Source organism: Lolium perenne, chromosome 5, assembly GCF_019359855.2.
Source record: "Lolium perenne isolate Kyuss_39 chromosome 5, Kyuss_2.0, whole genome shotgun sequence".
NCBI classification, from domain to species: domain Eukaryota; kingdom Viridiplantae; phylum Streptophyta; class Magnoliopsida; order Poales; family Poaceae; genus Lolium; species Lolium perenne.
The window spans coordinates 47097344-47115628 of NC_067248.2; the positions used below are offsets into that span (position 1 = coordinate 47097344).

At 46.8% G+C, this 18285-nt stretch overlaps 1 protein-coding gene across 1 annotated transcript; it reads left to right on the plus strand.

The window, feature by feature from the left end:
- The first annotated feature begins 297 nt into the window (after positions 1-297).
- LOC127298762 (bidirectional sugar transporter SWEET2a-like) lies at positions 298-1854 on the plus strand. The gene is made up of 4 exons (XM_051328617.1): positions 298-455; positions 913-1294; positions 1387-1515; positions 1618-1854. Exons 1-4 carry the CDS (start codon positions 298-300, stop codon positions 1852-1854), a joined length of 906 nt encoding a protein of 301 aa, XP_051184577.1.
- Positions 1855-18285: the final 16431 nt, after the last annotated feature.

The window sequence follows — 18285 nt, forward strand, 5'->3', positions numbered from 1 at the left end:
AAACGCGCGGGCACCGACTCCTTTCCCTCGAGTTGTTTGAAATTTGAATTTCGAAAGTTGGTCATGGCTGCCTGGCCTGGTATGCCTACGTCACAAAGCTCTGAAAAAAAGAAAAGCGGAGTGGGAGAGCCAGCCAGCAACCCCCAAACGCAGAAACCACCGTCCCCTCTTCCTCCCTCATAAACCCCCGTCCTCACCCCTCCCTCCCACCGCCACGTTCCACCCCTCTCTTCTCTGTCCGGCCGGCGGTGCTTTGTAAGAGCCAACGGAAGGGGAGACCGCGCGCGCGGTCCCAAGATGGCGTCGTTCATGGTGCCGGCGGCCGGCGGGACGGCCGCGGTGCTCGCCGGCGTCCTTGTCGCAGGCAGCGGCAGCGGCCTCTCCTCCGCCCTCGCCCTCACCATCGCCAGCTGCATCGGCAACTCTGTCTCCTGCGTCCTGATCTGCATCCCGCTGTGAGTTCACGTGTCACCCGTTAAGTCTCATTCGTCGCGCCGCCGGCGGATCTGGTCCGGCGAGTTACGCCGTCTGCGCGCATGGATCTAGTCCGCGCGCCGGTGTATGAATCCTGCGCGCGCGCGCGGAGCCGGCAACTAGGCCGGTGCAACCTGCCGCTCCAAAAATTCAGTCTTTTTTCTTGTTTTGGGACGCCGGCGTCTTGCGTGGTGCCGAGGAATCTTTGCGCTAGCTTGGCCTGAACGTGCTTGCCATGCTTGTATCTGTCTCGCGCCGCCGCGCGCGGAGCCGGCAACCGGCCAGCGTAGAATATAGACAGCTACAGCGTACTTGCCTCTTAAAAGGTTGTGTTTTTATGATGTACGATGAATGCTTGATTGCTTGTGTGTGTCTCGCGCCGGCGCCATGTATGGAGATGATCTGGTCTTGATTCTAACTCGCGTTCATGCACTGCAGGAAGACCTTCGTCGAGCCAATCATGAGGGGGAACACCGTCGGCAACCGGACGCCCTACGGCCACGTCCTCATGCTTGCGACCGCCGCGGCGTGGGGGCTGTACGCCTCCATCACCTACAAGGAATCCCGTATCTCCACCATCATCAACGCTATATGCTTCGTGTTCCAGCTCATCTACGTGCTGGTGTTCATCCGCTACGCGCAAGGGATGGCTCGTTGGACCGCAGTCGCCTTGCTGCTGACCGCACTCATCGGGTCCGGCGTCCTGGCGTGGGTGGTGATCGTGAAGGTCATTGACAGGCATGAGTTGGATAGGAGCACCATCGCCACCATCGCCTCGGCCGTCTCCTGCGTCACCTACGCAGCCGTCGGCTATGACATTGTGAGTACAATTCTAGCTTCGATGCACTCTGTACACGCTCGATCGATGACCAATTGACAATGCCGGCTGTTGATCTTACTCGTTTATTACAGGCGGTGGTTGCATGTAGCAAGGACGTGTCCAACATGGACCCACTGGTGGAGGTCCTGCTCAACATCCTCATCGCCGGCGCATCGGTGTACTACGCATTCCTGTCTTCTCCGGTCGACAAGTACATCGGGGTACTCAAACTGTCTCGCCATGCATCTGCATATATAATTCGTTCAAGGCTGTCTGTGTCATCGTCTTCACAATGCTTGCTATGTTTTTGTGGATCGATGCAGGTGCCCAATGCCATCGGCGTCGTGATCCTGCTTGTGCAGCTCGTCGTGTTCGTCATGCACTGCAAGGCCAAGCCAGAGGACGAGGAGGAGGCGCCCCAGACCGTGCAGGCGCCCCAGACCGTGGAGGAAGCGATCAACAACGCCAGCAACAGCACTCCTGACTACGGCAGTGATCTGGGAGCCATGTTCGCCAGCCCCGATGCTCTTCCCGAGCCTGAGATTGCACCACCAGTCTAGGCATCTACGCGTTGGGCCGCCAAGACTGCCACCGTATGATGTTTGATCGAGACAACTCTATAGTTTGCTAGTGTGCTTCACAGTTCTGCTACTTACTTTCCCTGATCGATCATGGTGTCGATCTGTTGGAAGCCGACTCTTCGGGCTATCATCATCTACCGTCTGTTATTTATCTCGATTATCTCACTGCTGAAACTGCTCAAGTTTTAATTTCTTCCCTGCACTGTAAGATGGGTGTAAGATGTTTTTGGGCACTACTGTGTTATTACTACAACATCTTCAATCTACTATCGTTTTGTGATTTCTTACAATCTAACTGCATGGTGAGCCAACAATAGTGCAACCAAGTTTCATCAAAACCAAAGCCTGTATATATATGGTGGGCCACAAGAAATGGCACATCAACCACGATGCTAGCTGTGACTATTTTTCCTCACAAGAAAATGAAATGTAATACACAACGAATGCATTATTGGTCCAAAGGAAGCGCATTTCGTTCCAACACAGGGACTACCAGCGGCTTGATCTGCGGCAGTTTACACAATGCAAAAATAAATAAAAATCTGGGATTCGTGTTTAGATGAGAATATATTTCCCAAAACAAAACATGGATGCAAATAAGACTTGTAGTCAATCTGTGATCTTGCTTCTTCCCAGTACTTGGACTCACTGAACTAAAATCAATCGTACCAAAATAAATAAGAGCCTCAACTTGGGCAACGTGACCATTGAATGGGATGGATGACCCCTTCACCGAGGAGGAAGTGCTTAGGGTTATCAATCAAATGCCCTCCAACAAAGCGCCCGGTTTCGATGGTTTCGCTGCGGCTTTTTCAAGAAATGTTGGGGAATCATAAAAGAGGATGTCACGGGTGCCATTCTTAAATTTAACTCCCTCCAAGTCGCTCATCTTCAATGGCTCAACTCGGCAAACACATTGTGATTTTTCCAAAGAAGGAGGGGGGCCAAGAAATCTCCGACTATAGGCCCATTAGTTTGATCCATGCCATTGCGGAAATCAATGCCAATATGTTAGCTCTCCGGCTTCCGCCCTCATGAACGAGCTTGTCTCCAATGCCCAAAGTGTGTTAATCAAGAATAGGAGTATTCACGACAATTTCATGTATGTGAGAAATCTTGCGAGAAGGCTTCACAAAAGCAAAATCCTAGTACTCCCCTTCAAGCTTGACATTCGTGAAGTTTTTGATTCTGTGCGTTAGGAGTTCATTATTGAGTACATAGCAAAGAAAATCTGCCAAAGGAGTGATCTGGAGAGCTGATGATTTTGAGATACTAGATCAGATCTCATTTATTTAGGAAATTATGTACGAAAATTTCAGGAACTATTCAGTCGTGCATGTAAATCTTTGTAAAGATGTATATTTCACTTGTAAAGTACAGTGCCAATCAAATAATAAAAAAATATTTTTTGCAGTTCATAGTGTTTTTGTAATGCCTCTGAATAGTGATTAATGTTGGTACGATGTGAACCGATCATTATGACACAAACCAGTGCTAGTTGATTGCGAAGATCGTAGAATATTTTTATGTAACAAAAACATCTCCATTTAGGATGCAGAACAACGACTCAATGCTCATTGAAATATTATGTTGACACACCCCCTGCCTGCTTGGGCGGTGGCGCAGATTGATAGGATGTGGCGGGCCTGGCTCTGGGCCGCGAAGGACGTCTGCAACCCTGGCCAGTGCAGGGTAGCCTGGAAGCTGGTCTGCCGTCCGCGAGAGTTTGGCGGCCTAGGGGTTTTGGACCTGCATCGTTTCAATAACACCCTTCGCATGCGATGGATCTGGCAAGCGAAGACAGGGGCGAACAAGCCATGGAAGGGATTGTTGGAGCAGCCTTCTACCTCTGACCAGCCCTGTTCGTCTCGATGACGGAGGTTGCCATTGGAAATGGATTAACGACGAGCTTCTAGTCTGATAGCTAGGTGCATAAGAAGATGATGTTCCTATGACGCTTTATAGTAACATCGTTACAAGCACCCAGAGATGAATTAAAGTGTCCATAGCCTATAAATTAGACGTCTCAACATGCATGTTTTCTTGTAGTGCTGATACAACAGTTGTACTCTTATTCTGATGCAGATCTATTTCCGTGAGATCTCAACTTGTGGTGTGCCTACATAAAATAATCATTTGGGTTGTTTTCTTGAAGCGTCCTGAATGTTATATCGTGTGGGTTGGCTTCCGCTCTCGTATTTCGTTTACTTTTTTTGCAAAGAAATGGGTCTTATGTGTCCTGAAGTACTTCTATTTTATAAACCAAAAAGTACCCCACTAAAAATATATATTTTTAAGATCCAATGGTTCATAAGTTTTATACTCCCTATGATCCAAATTAATTATCACTAATATAGATGTGTTTAGATACATTTTAGTTCTAGATATATTCATATTAGCGACAAGTAATATGACTCGAAGGGAGTATCAAATGTTCAAAAAAATATTGCTAACAGAAATGTATTATGTGCGATGTTTCAAAATAATATTTTGATATTCCACAGAAAACATAGAAAATATTATCGATATTGATAATTCAAGAGCATTCAAATAACTGCACATGTAAATAAAATGACGTTTGATACAACAACAAAAAATTATAAAGAAGACAACACCCTTACAATCATTAAAACCCGGTGGCATATTAACTCTTTCGGTTCTAAAATCAACAACCTTTTAAACCGGTACACACGAGAATCAATACAAATAACAACATGTAACAATGTAGCATCTTGATCCTGCAGGAAAGAAAGCCAAAGGTATTTTCTTAGGTCGAGAAAAGGCCATGAAAGCTGGCTCAACCTGCTACGGCACCACGAGGGACGACATGAAACATGTTTATTTTTTGAAGGGCGACATGACAAGTGTTGATGGTTAAGGTTGATTGTATGTGCAACGAAATTGGTGATCAGGAAAACTAGAAATTCTAAGTTACATGAAAGAAAACTTGTAGGTCAAGCTGATCTAAATGATTTATCAAATTGTTATCTTCCATAACTATCAACATGGGATTTGATTTGATACGAACCACTAACTATCCCGCCCACTCCCTTGAGTATGCATAGTTTCCTGCAACGAATTATGGAAAAAAGTTAGCAAGACTCCTCAGTGCCTTCGAAGATAAAATTTACCATCCTAAATTCCACTGCACACGAGCCGAATAGAGCGCGGTAGTGCTTCGGCATGGCGGCGCGGCGATGGCGGCGGTCGCTCTTCGGGTGAAGGAGCTAGGAGGAAAACCAGAAATGGCGAAGGTCGGTTTTGGGTTTGGGTTTATGTGTTGCGTGCATCCAACCTGCCAGGTCCAGCGGTGCTGGTCCAAGACGAAGATGGGCCGGAGATTAGACCGGAAGAGGGACGATGGGAAAATTCCGTGTGTGCATGCCGTGTCAGCTATTGGGACTCCGGAGTCAGTGCGAGCGAGTCATCGTTAAGCCTCTCCAACGTTCCAATTTCAACGAGTTATCGCTCAGCTGAGTAAAAACTCTAAATCTCTCTTATCCCTTTCTCGCCTTCTAATCCCAATTTCTCCTAATTTCTCCCTTTACCTAGTGTCATCTGTCATGATATAGTTATGAGAAGTACTCGTGAGGAGCATCACTATCGTCGATTGCTCATGTAACACCCACCACGAAAGGGGTCTTTCAATTTCATTTGAGCAGCCCAAAATTCAAAGCAGGTTAGATTGGTTTATGGGCGGCCATAGAGGAGAAAATTGGAGGTGATCCAAGCGAGCACTATGACGATCGAAGTGGCCGATCTCAGCCAATAGTAAAAAGCATTAATGCAGTGTGCTAGAAGAGGGAGGCAGCGCGGCTAGAGAAGGCTCAATCAGTTCTGCTCGCACGGGATGGATCACGACCATTGAGTCCCATGGTGCCATGTGTTGCTCACAAACACAACATTGCTCCTTTTGTCGCCTCCGGATATGTTGCGACTATAGGAGCATCGAAACCAAAGGATCACTGGTAGGAATACTAGAAAGAGCACCGTACCAAACGACCTTTTAGAAAATGGACATAAACTTTGCCTTTTCCCAAATTAAGAATAGAAGGGTTTAACAAGATATAACGCAAATACAACATGAGATTACTCTTTCGGCATAGGGTTACTTAAATGTTTCTCACCCCCAACCTCCACATGCCCACTTCTTCTTTGATCCTTGAGATAATTATAGACAAAAGAGTATTAAGGTACCGGAAAAATTTGCCATTTTTGTTCCGCCGAAAATGTGAATAGACGAGGATCATGACTCATGAAAGAGGCCAATACTTTACGGTGGCCGTCCACCAAGATTTGGTTGAGGTATAATCAGGTGACCCGTTATACGCATTTCTCGGCAGGCCCGTAAGTGCCGTTGCACTCAGGCATACGAGTTAACTGGGCGGTAATGTGGGGTTATTAGTTTTTTTTTTGAGAATAATGTGGGGTTATTAGTTAACAGTATAATGGAACCACCAAGAGCTCCTCACAGCGATTAGGCATTTTGAGCCGTCCGATCGGACGATCTAACGGTCCAAAACCTTGATAGCAGTCCCGAACGGTCATACTAGCGGTGAATCCCGTTAAAAAGGCTTTTTTCGTTCTATAGGCCCATTCTCGTTTTAGGGCTGCTACTCCCAAAATTGTGTTAGGCCACACCAGAGTATTTGGGCCCCGAAACAGTTTAATGGGTTACGTGTTTTGGGCTTCGAACCTCCGGCCCTTCGTCTATCTACAATCGTCGGGGAGAGGAAGCGACTGCCCTCACGATATCTCTTCCCCATCGATCTTAGGGCGGAAGTGTGCCGCCGCTGGCCTCGCCGGCCCATGCCCGCATGCCGTCTTCAATCTCCTCAAAGCTCGCTGCCCTCTGACGTTCTCCTTGCTATCATGATCGAAGCGCTGCCATCCGAAGCTCCGCTTCCCGCCTCCATTGACGGGTTATCCTTCGATGCCCCGCTTTCCTCCGCCAACGCGTCGGCACTCCACCGCCCGCCGTGGGCGCGCGTCTCATTTCCTAACTATCAAATCTCATTACTTACAGAGTGGCTGGAGGCTTGAGGTTGGTAGCAATCTGGAGATGCATCCAGGACGGTGTAGGCTGGCCATCCACTCCGTAACCATGGCAGCGCGCCTTCGCGCACCCAAATACGCATCTCCTCGTCTTAAAGGCAACTGTAGGTTTGATTTCCTATATCTTTTTTGCAGGGGTGATTTCCTATAACCTTAACCATATGATTAGCGTTGTCAAATAGTCATTCGAGAACATATTTCAATTCCTCTTCTCTCTTCATGTTCTTCAGATCCTAATTAGTATGGTCATCTTCCAGTTTTGCTAATGCATATATTTCTTTGTGCGCACATTCTCAGGATACCACAATCTGCTCACCAATTTTATTACTTTGCATTCTTCATTTTAGTTCCTTGCAAATCGGTTATTGTATAGGTTTGAAAAGTATCCAATCCCTATTGACATTTCCTCACTACGCCCAGTAGGCCGCCCATACTCCTGACAGCAGGTTTGTTCTTTGTTTCAGAAGTTGTTGTGCTCCCAGATTCCGGATTTCTGTACTCGAGCTGCTCACAGGGTGTGTGCGAAAGCTATCTGCAAAAAATGTCTTCCGGGCAGGTACACATATTTAGCCAATTTCAGTCTTGTTCCCTCACGTGTTGTTAATTATTTTCCATACTACCTTCAGATTAGTCGTGCATTATGTCCTACTTGTCTGATTTTCACCCCATCCAAATACATCTACAGTATTAGTTTGTCGCTTATCATCAGTATTCAGTTGCTCAACTCCGTAATCATGGTAATTGGCTACGTTGGCATGTAGGTGTTCCAGGCTTCAGCCAGCTAGTGTTGTGGATTGATGCATTGTTGGTTTCTACTCGCCTCCACAGATGTACAAGCCTTAGTCCGTTGGTGCTGCTCTTTCTTGTTTACTACAGCAACCAGGTGAAACAAATATAAAAACTTGCTGCCTGAAAGGATTGTACACTGGAATCTCCCTTGATGTTATTCTTTTCCACCTTCATTTTTTTTTGCATTCTATATCAGTATATCGAGGATTCATTTTTTAGATCTATATGGTCTGTCATCCAAGTAGCGTCTACCTTGTATCCTCCGACTAGTGTCGTCAATGTCTTTGGCAATTGGCTTCATGGTATAGATTCAAGGTTTAAGTTGCTTCTTATGGTGCGGGCGCTAGCAGTTATCTGGGCGCTTTGGCTATGTAGAAATGACAATATCTTTAATGAAAACAAATGTTGTTTGTTGCAGGTCATCTACAGATGTACAAGTATTCTCCGTTCATGGTTACCTCTACAGCGAGTGGAGAACCGACAGCTATTTACGGAGGTCTGTACACGGTTGGAGGCTACGGCGAGGGATACTTTTTCCCTACATGGGTGGCAGCATAGTCTACGGATAGATGCCCCACCTACACTTTAGGCGTTATATGATTCATCGTTCCGATATGTATCTCGCCTAGTTTTTATTATTTATCCTTTTGGACTTGAGACAACAAAACGGCTGTGTGCATCCTGGTTATGCAGAGGCTGGATGTAATTGCTTATCAAAATAATAAAGCATCCTTTATCGAAAAAATATCTCTGTTTTCTCCTGAATAGCTCATGCATTAAAACCGTGTCTGTTGCATAGCTGGTGATTCCGGAAGTAGTATTGTTGTATTATGTGTTTATGTTAGAAGTGAGGAAAACGAAATAAAATGAAGCGGTCCTGTAATAAGCCCATCGTACACCTTTTATTTTTGTGGGTCATAATTCTGTATGCAATAAGAAATATCAAACTTGGTATGCTATTAATCCATGTGATGGTAATGATAATAGAGTTATGAAATTGTATGCCAAAATCAAAAGTATTTTCTCCTCCGAAGTTTTTATAGACAGGTTCAAAGTTATGAGGATTAGAGGTGCATCTATTATATGTAGTTATAGCTCCACAGTTGTGTCTATGGTGGTGCAGTATATCTTCTGAATTACTCAGAACCGATGGTTCATCCTTGCTTGAGCTATTTATTTCCCTCTGTATAACATGTTTTATTTTTATCTTTCTGTCTAAACTAGAGTAACATTCAGCCTGTCAAGTCGTCATGTTTTTTATGCATTTTTCTGAAGTTGCTTGTTGAAGTAAGGGTGATGGTAAATGATTACACAAGGTAGGGTAGAAGAATTGGAGTAAATTTACTGTGTTTGTACTTATTTAGCTCCTTCTTTGTTCAAGTTCCTTGCTCAGTTGTGCCTTTACGATTCCACGAGGCATGGTCCATGACATGGATGGCAGCATTATTGACTCCTTGGTTCGCATTTTTTAATCTCATTGCTAACTTCGCAAATACATATATCCAATGTGGACAAGAACATTGACAACAATTCCTGGTGTCAGACACGATATGCTCCTTATTTAGTTGAATGAATAATTCCTAACCATCTTTCTACGACTCAAGTAACTTGTGTATCTGTTCTTACCTATATTTTTCTAAGAAACTAGGAGAGATTTGACTCCATGAGCACTGCTCTTTCTCAAGAGAATTTTTCAAATCATGAGTGTCTGTAACCTAAAGGTTGATATAGTTGTACCAGATGGTGGCAGTCGCTGAATTTGTCAGGTGTTTCTATTACTAATATGCAGACTATTTACAAATGTTTCAATTGTTCAACTGGTGAGGTTAATGATACAACTTTGTGGTACACCAGAACTAATGATGATATGTTGGTTCCTTTTCGTTGACAATATGATAGTACTTGGTAATGCTTTAGAGAAACTAGATTGAAACCAGTATTGTGATTACCATGGTTGTGGGTGATACTATTCAACTTTTGTTATCCTTTCTAGCAACTAATTATATGCCCAATTGACTAGGGAAGATGGATCTATATTGAAGGGTATTCATACCTGATGCTAATACTTTGTACTTGTGTGCAGGTTACTTTGTCATCTGCATAATGGCCCATCTAGGTTTGAACCTACAACCATACTCTTTATTACTATAGCCCGTCTCTTATATTCGCCTGATTCATTACCACTTGGTTTGATAGGAATATTGACCTTGGACAAAGTTCAGAACCATAGTATTAGAGAAACTTTCTCTGTGTATCCATGTAATTATTCAGTCAATCTGTTTTTTTGTGCGAAAAAATGTTTCAGTGTACCTGATCGATCATCATTTTAGTGGTAATTAGGTTACTGCTTAATTTCTTAATGGATTTTATTCACGATAAAACACAAGGAAAGTAAGGCAAAACTCGACTTGTGCATGCTTAGTTTGGCTAATCCGACGGTTTAGGCCTCAAAATCGCTGTGAAAGCTCCTAGCTGGTTTAGTTTTACTGTTACTTAATATTAAGCGCTAATACACACTCACTGTTACTTTTGCTAATATGCTTATTAAATGAAAGGTTTCATCATTTTGTCTTTAATGATTTGTAGTCACTCATTATATGTGAAATATCCACGTGTTCACATAAAAAACTACGCCAATTTTGTGGTGCTGTTGCAAATGGGTGTCCATGTTTTACTCGCTTAACAAGAAGTGAAGGTCCGTGATTGATCACAATGATTTCCACAAATTTATGTGGTTTTCAATTCACCCTTATCTACCATCCTGTCACGTGGAAAGATTGCGTTTGTGCCTTTCTGTATTTTGCTCTTTCAAAGGATGTACATTTATTCTTTAAACAATCTGAAAGCACTAATGATGATATTATGCACTTTCTATATTTACTATTTGAGATCATTGAATAGCAGTGCATACATAGCTGACTGAAATAATCAGTTCTGGTCACTTAAGTGATCAGCTTATGCTTCCAGGATTTAGATACAGTCCAACAAATTCAACTTGATATGTTTCCAGTCTAAATTCAATCCTCAAAACGGACGGGCGCAGCAACGCGCGCTATTATGGTCTAGTACACCATAAGTGCTATTGCACTCGGGCATACAAGTCATAAGCTTTTTTCAGTAAAGCGCATTTTATTACTTAAAAAGTTTAAGCATTACACCCGGCATGGGCGGTGATGTGGTGTTGTACACCAAATGGGTAAATATGAGCTGCCTTGATTCATGCGGTTTTCACATGGAACATGGTAGGATACTATGGTGGTTGGTTGTAGTTCGCAATAAGTTTTTCAAAAGTGAAAATTTAAATTGCCTTTTTATACAGTTTGAAAAGTTTTAATAAATTGTTGCGGGGGTTTTCCCCACAGTTTCATGGTAAAAAAAATTGAAAATTAAACAAAAATATTTTTTTAACAGTTTATTTCAGTTATGAACCGACTTCATCCTTGAGTTTCTCGTGTCGAGAACTATATCACGTTTTTATAGCTTGTGGTTTTAGTTTAAATTTGAACTAAAACCATGACGCTTATTATGGATAATATGGAGTATGTGGTGACTTAATGTGTGCAATTCATGTGTTAGTGTGTGCGCGCTCATTTTCGTGGTTAGGGCATCTCCAGCGACGCGACGTAAATGGACGCTGAGCGACCGTTTTTGTCCGCCGGGTCGAGAAATGCGTCTGGTACCACCTCCAGCGGGGCGACGTAAAGTGACCGGGCCGTCCGCGGCGACGCAAACCTGGGCCAAATATGCGCCTCGGATGCGTTTCTGCGGACGCTGTGCGAACGTGCAAAGTGTTCGCTCGCGTCTGGCGGATGTTTCGTCGGGCCCGCATGGCAGCGACCCTGCGTCGATGCGTCTTCTCAAACGCGCCAGCGACTGGCGCCGCTGCGTCGCTTCGGGAGTCTGCGCCACGTTAATGGCGATGCCTCGGCTGCCGAGCGGCCGCAGCCTACCTCCGCCAACCATGTTAATGGCGACGCCACGCGTCCCGCGGCCATCGCCTGCCTCCGGCCTAAATAAAGAGGGCGCTCGTTCTTCTTCCTCATCCACTCCTCCAAAGAAACCCTACCCGCCACAAGCTCCACCGTAGCGCCGCCTAGCTCTTCCTGCGACACAGCCAGGCCCGCAAGGAAGTCCATGGCGGGTCCTGGTGGCCGGCGAGGCGGTCGAGGCCGCGGCCCTGGGCGCCCCCGGGGCTGGGGCAGGGGCCGCCGTGGTGGAGCAACTACGGCCCCACGCTCGCCATCGCCTGCGCCCTCCTCGTCTTTGCAGGAGGACCACTGCTTCGAGTTCCTCCTCCGCATCGACAACGACCCACTCGGCATCAAGCGGCTCCCGGACAAGTTCATCGAGTTCGTCGATAGCGTCGAGCCGGCGCACTTGCAGCTACGGGAGGCCAGCTGCAACTTCTGCCGGTGGAACGTGGAGGTCTTGTTCGACGGGTAGGGCAAGATGTACTTGCACACGGGGTGGGACAAGTTCGCCCGCGACCTCGCGCTCGAGCCCGGCTGCCACCTCACCTTCCTCTACGAGGGGGACGGCGAGATGATCGTCAAGGTGTTCGACGACACAGCCTGCCGCAGGCACTACCACACCGGCGAATCCGGCTCGGACACCGATAGTTAGAACTTAGAGTGTTCTTTCTTTGCAGCGAATATGGCTACGGGCAAGACGAAACCAGTAGTGTAGGTTTCTGGTTGTTCTTCCTCGGTAGAACCAACAAGGGCACCGTTCCAAGCTGGATTTTGCAGTTTGGGTGATTAGGTGTGCCCTTGAATGTTTTTTCTTGGCAGCGAACAAACGGAAATGAACCATGGTTTCTTTTTTTAAAATGTTATTATTTATGTCAACCATGGTTCAAACTATGTATTAGTTTATGTAAACCATGTTCCAAACTATGTATTTAGTTTGTGTAAAATAATGTTCCAATATATAATATTTGGAACTATGTCCAAATGGAAAAGAGAAAAAAAAAACAAGTAAAAAAATGCGTCGCCCCGCTGAAGCAACTCCCAGACGCAAACGGACGCGTGGGCAAAAACAGTCATTTCAGCGTCTGCGGCGCGACGCAAACGAACGCGCGCAGACAATAAAATGTGTCGCGCCGCTGGAGATGCCTTTAGTGTGTATGCTTCTTGAGAGCATCCTCATTTCTTGTGTTACTAGGTCCATGGAAGGCAAAATCTGAAAGGAAAAAATCTATTTTAAACCTTGAACTCGTAGATGTTCTGTGAAATGAACCCTGAACTTTGAATCCCTGTCGTTTGTATCCTGAACTATTGAATCTCGGTCTAAATTGAACCCTGCAACTGTTTGATCATGTTGACCAATGCCACGCAGGATTTTTTTACAAAACACACTCATATATTATCTATTTTAATTGCTTGGTCCCTAGCTCTGTATCTATGGTCGCACGAGGCAGCCTCTGCTTCTCCGCGCGGCGGCCGTTGCTCGCGAAACGGCTAGCTGTTGTAACCGCTGCTGGCCTATCCTACTGTTTATTTTCAGTAGAAGAAATGAAGAATGGCTAGATTGGGATTGCACGCACAAATAAATACTGCCAATATCCATAAGTAGATGTCTAAGAGCATCTCCAGCCGCGTCCCCCAAACTGTCCCCCAAACCGCGCCGGATTGAGCGTTTGAGGGACGTGTTTTGTTCGTGCCGCGTTTGTGGGACGTCGCTCCCCAGCCGCGTCCCCCAAACGCCGCCCACAAACATTTAAAATAATTTTTTTAACACATAAACCATTTATATCAAATGTAGCATATGAATAAAAATGTTTGCGAGGATTGTTTTCAAATTAAATTACAACAAACAATAAAACAAGTAATCAAATATAATAAATAGAGCTAGATGCTACATCAAGGTGCCACGGTATTTCCTTTGATCCTCCACAAATGCTCAACGAGATCAGCTTGAAGTTACTCATGCACATTGTTGTCACGGATCTCTGCGTGCATGGCGAGAAAATCAGCAAAATCTGCAGGCAACTCATGATCAACCTCCGCGAGAGGGCCTTGACACTCATAGGGACCAACATGTGACCTAACATGATTCTTGCGGTCATCCTCGATGATCATGTTGTGCATGATCACACACGCCTGCATCACCTCCCACATTTGGTCGTGAGACCAGCTTAGAGCAGGGTACCGGACAATGGCAAATTGTGCTTGAAGCACACCAAATGCCCGCTCGACATCCTTCCTGCAAGCCTCCTGTCGTGTAGCAAAGTGAGAATTCTTCAGACCTAATGGATTCGAGATTGTTTTGACAAAAGTGGCCCATTTTGAATATATACCATCGGTTAGATAATAGCCTTTGCTATATTGGTGGCCATTGATCTCATAGTTGCATGGTGGAGCATGCCCTTCCACTAGTCTGCTGAACACCGGAGACCGCCGCAACACGTTGATGTCATTGTGTGATCCCGCCATGCCAAAGAAATAATGCCAAATCCACAGGTCATAATCTGCCACAGCTTCAAGCACCACACTGCAATATCCATGACGCCCTTTGTATATACCTTGCCAAGCAAACGGGCAGTTCTTCCATGCCCAGTGCATGCAATCGATGCTTCCAAGCATTCCAGGAAATCCTCTGGCAGCATTTTGTGCCATGATCCTTGCAGTCTCTTCCTCAGTTGGCCCTCTCAAGTAGTATTTGCCAAACTTTCCCACCACAGCTCGGCAAAACTTGTACATGCACTCAATGGCAGTAGACTCACTCATGCGAAGGTAGTCGTCCTGTGTATCGGCAGGTGCTCCGTATGCAAGCATCCTCATGGCGGCGGTGCACTTCTGAATGGACGAGAACCCGAGAACGCCTACAGCGTCGACCTTGAGCTTGAAGTAGGGGTCGAACTCTCGAACGCCGTGGAGGATATTCATGAACAGGCCCTTGCTCATCCTGTACTGGCGCCGAAAATTTTCGGCATGTGTTGCCCTGTTGATACGTCCATTTTGCATCACTATTTTATATCATAATTTGCTGTTATTCATTGATATATTTCATATTGGGACACAATACTTATGTTATTTCATCTATTTTGCATGTTTCATCATTATTGGAGGATCAAGCACCGGAGCCAGGATTCTGCTGGAAAAAGCACCGTCAGAACGCAATATTTCGGAAGATCAACTGTGGAAGGAAATTACACGTAAATTCCTATTTTTCCAGATGACGAAGGAAGCCAGAAGGGGGAGCCAGCTGGACCCAAGGTGGGCCCAGACAACAGGGCGGCGCGGCCCATGGCCTGGCCGCGCCACCATGTGGTGTGGGGGCCCCACAGCCCCTTTCGCCTCCTTTTCTTCGCGTACTCCTTCGTCCCGAAAACCTAAGCCACAGAGGGTACCTCACGAAGAGTTACAGCCGCCTCTGCGGGGCGGAGAACACCAGAGAGAAAAGAGCTCTCCGGCGGGCAGGAATCCGCCGGGGAAATTCCCTCCCGGAGGGGGAAATCGACGCCATCGCCATCGTCATCGAGCTGGACATCATCTCCATCATCATCATCATCATCTCCACCATCTACACCGCCATCACCACCGCTGCACCTCGTCACCGCTGTAACGATTTGGGTTGGATCTTGATTGTTTGATAGGGGAAACTCTCCCGGTGTTGATTTCTACTTGTTATTGATGCTATTGAGTGGAACCATTGAACCAAGGTTTATGTTCAGATTGTTATTCATCATCATATCACCTCTGATTGTATTCCATATGATGTCTCGTGAGTAGTTCGTTTAGTTCTTGAGGACATGGGTGAGGTCTAAATGTTAGTAGTGAACTATGGTTGAGTAATATTCAATGTTATGATATTTAAGTTGTGGTGTCATTCTTCTAGTGGTGTCGTGTTGTTACCCTCCAAAACCCCCCGACGGGCGTTGGTTAAGCAACACGAAGAGCCGGGAAGCTCCCAGGGCCGCTTAGTGGATCCCTGGCACCTCGCGTCGTCCCGCAAATCTTCTGGCCAACGTCCTGGCGGTTGCTAGGGCGTGCCACCTGACCTAGACCCGATCAGGAGGGTGTTAGTGCTTCGATTTGTTCCTGCATGGTAGACACGTACACATTAAATACGAGCCCTATTGGCTCTCAGGTTTCCCTGTGGATCGGCTCAAGGAGCCGATCGCCCCATGTTTCACGTTGGATTTACAATGGCATGGGGATCCTGCTTGATCAGGACAAAGCTAAAACGATCCACGATAGCTTAGGGTTTTCACCGCATAATCGGAACGTCCTACGTGCGATCGGGCCTAGCAGCTACGAGAGATGATGCAAACTACCCCTACAAGAGGCCTAAAAACCAACATAATGTTGATCCCCGGAACATCCCTCGCAGGGACGGTAAACAGCATCTAACGCACTACCGGATCCTCCGACCCCAGCATAAGGCCTAACTATGCAGATATTAAACTAATCCTTGCGGAGCAAGGAGCAACTATAACGGATCGGATCTACTAAGTAACGAACAAGCAAGATGCTGCCCTTACGTCTGGGTAGACGTAAGGGCAGCTAGGTGTCGAGGGACGGCATTGCCACGCAGATATGCACGTGAAAGCATCAATGCTAGCCCCTAAACACCTAAGGATAAATAGTACTGCTCGCCATCAACAAGGCTTCAGCACGAGCAGTACAAGGTTAACGAATAAACGTGTACTGCCTATATCGCTAGATGCGATCTAGGCAGCATGGTGCTTACCCGGGAGAAACCCTCGAAGAAAGGGGTGGCGATGCGCCTGATTTGTGTTGGTTGAACGATGATTGTCCTCCTTTTCCGATAACCCTAGATACATATTTATAGTCCAAGGGACTTCCTAATTGAGGCGTGCACCTAACCGTGCACGGGCCGGACTCTATCTCTTTAATCTAAATACAACACGATCTACTAATTTACAGATACATGGGCAACTTAGCCCAAACTCTCAGCGCAAGGCCGCTTCGGAGATGCTCCCCGTGTACGTCCTTCAAGCCCATCTTCCCTTACGGCCCATCTCCTGATTTGGCCAAAATCGGGTGGTAACACATGCCCCCCTGGTTTTGACAATGGTAATTGCAAAACCATCTGTCTCCTTCGAAGGGTCATGTCGTGGCAGAACCGTCGCAGTTTTCTTCATGATGACGTCTTGCCTCCTCGCCTTCTCTGCACGACTTGACGGTTCTGGCACCACGTCCTCGGGAACTGCTTAGGCATTAAACCATATATTCCCCTTTTTATTCGGCCACATCGAACAGTTCTCCTCTTCCTCCCTCTGCATCAGCATTTCCAAAAACCCTCCTCTGCTGCCATGTCTTCCTCTTCTTCCTCTTCATCGGACCTTTCTACACAGTCCTCCCCCCTCCGCGAGCCGACGCCGGAGTGGGACCCGGTGGAGGCCCATGCGGCCAACACCCGCCGCGCCATCGAGGCCGGGGACGATCCGAGCCACAACTTCTCCATCTGGTCAGAGGACGACCAGTCCCTGACCGATGGGGAGAGCGACCTCCGCTTCCTCACCAATGAGGAAGCGGTGGAGGAAAGCGACGACGACCACCTTCCCTGGGACGGAGCCCCCTCCTCCGAGGAGGAAGAGGAGAAGGAGGAGGAGGAAGAAGATGACAGCTCCTCCGACGAGCCGCCGGCCAAGCGCCACTGCCCCTGGCCCGGGAACCTCAGCGACTTCGACAGCGATGACGACGATGCTGACGAGGAGGACGAGGACAACGAGGGTCCTGCCGGTGGTCGCTACAGCAGCGACGACGAGCCGGCTGGGAGCAGTGCCGACGACGGCGATGATGACGACGACGACAAGGGCAGCAACGGCCCCTAGATAGGATCTTAGCCTAGGGCCAGTAGTAGTAGACGGGGCAATGTACCCCCTAAGACCTCCTTTTGAGAGCAATCAGCTCTTTATGTAAGAAATCTAGTTTATCAATGAAGAATTTCCCCAACTTTATTTTGCCGACCTTCTTCATGATAATTTAGCCGATTGCCCTTCGTACTGAGCCTGCCGACTGTCAATCTGGTCAGTGCTCAATGAGCCGATGGCAGTGCATCGGACTCTCATGACAAATTCAAGGTAGATCCATCCGGACCTCCAACTCCCGGTCGAGCCACAATCGCGCAAACCCCAGAACCTGGAAATACAGATCCAACTGGCCGAAATGTTGGACTTTTAACGGCATCCTCGTCTTCCAGATCCTCTTTGCCTTCAGGAGATCTTAGGACCGTCGTTAGAACAATTCCGCTGCTGAAGCTAATACTTTTGCGGGACGGGCACTATTCGCCCATAACTGTCCTTGTGACGCTTCATTTCTTTGCAGCCACAGCTGGTCCAGAGCCCATCAACGATCGTTGCTTCCTTTCTACGTTCCTCCCATCAACTCCAGCAATTCCCTTCTGCAATAATTCACCCTCTCTCGACGAGTTGTGATGCAGAGCAAGCCGATTTCAACCAAATCGGCTCCATAGAACAAGGAACCTTAAGGGCGAGCTGCCCCCCGAGCCTCAGTCAAGGCGAGGATAAAAGTGGACCAGCCGATCGGGCCATCATTGGCTTCCCAACTGTAGTGCTGTGTTAGCTGAATTCCACAG

What these genes read in the sequence shown, in the direction of transcription:
- LOC127298762 (XM_051328617.1), top strand. Translation starts at nt 298, where the DNA reads ATGGCGTCGTTCATGGTGCCGGCGGCCGGCGGGACGGCCGCGGTGCTC. An exon ending in GTCCTGATCTGCATCCCGCT is followed by an intron (nt 456 to 912) that starts GTGAGTTCACGT and finishes CATGCACTGCAG; the next exon opens with GAAGACCTTCGTCGAGCCAA. An exon ending in CAGCCGTCGGCTATGACATT is followed by an intron (nt 1,295 to 1,386) that starts GTGAGTACAATT and finishes CGTTTATTACAG; the next exon opens with GCGGTGGTTGCATGTAGCAA.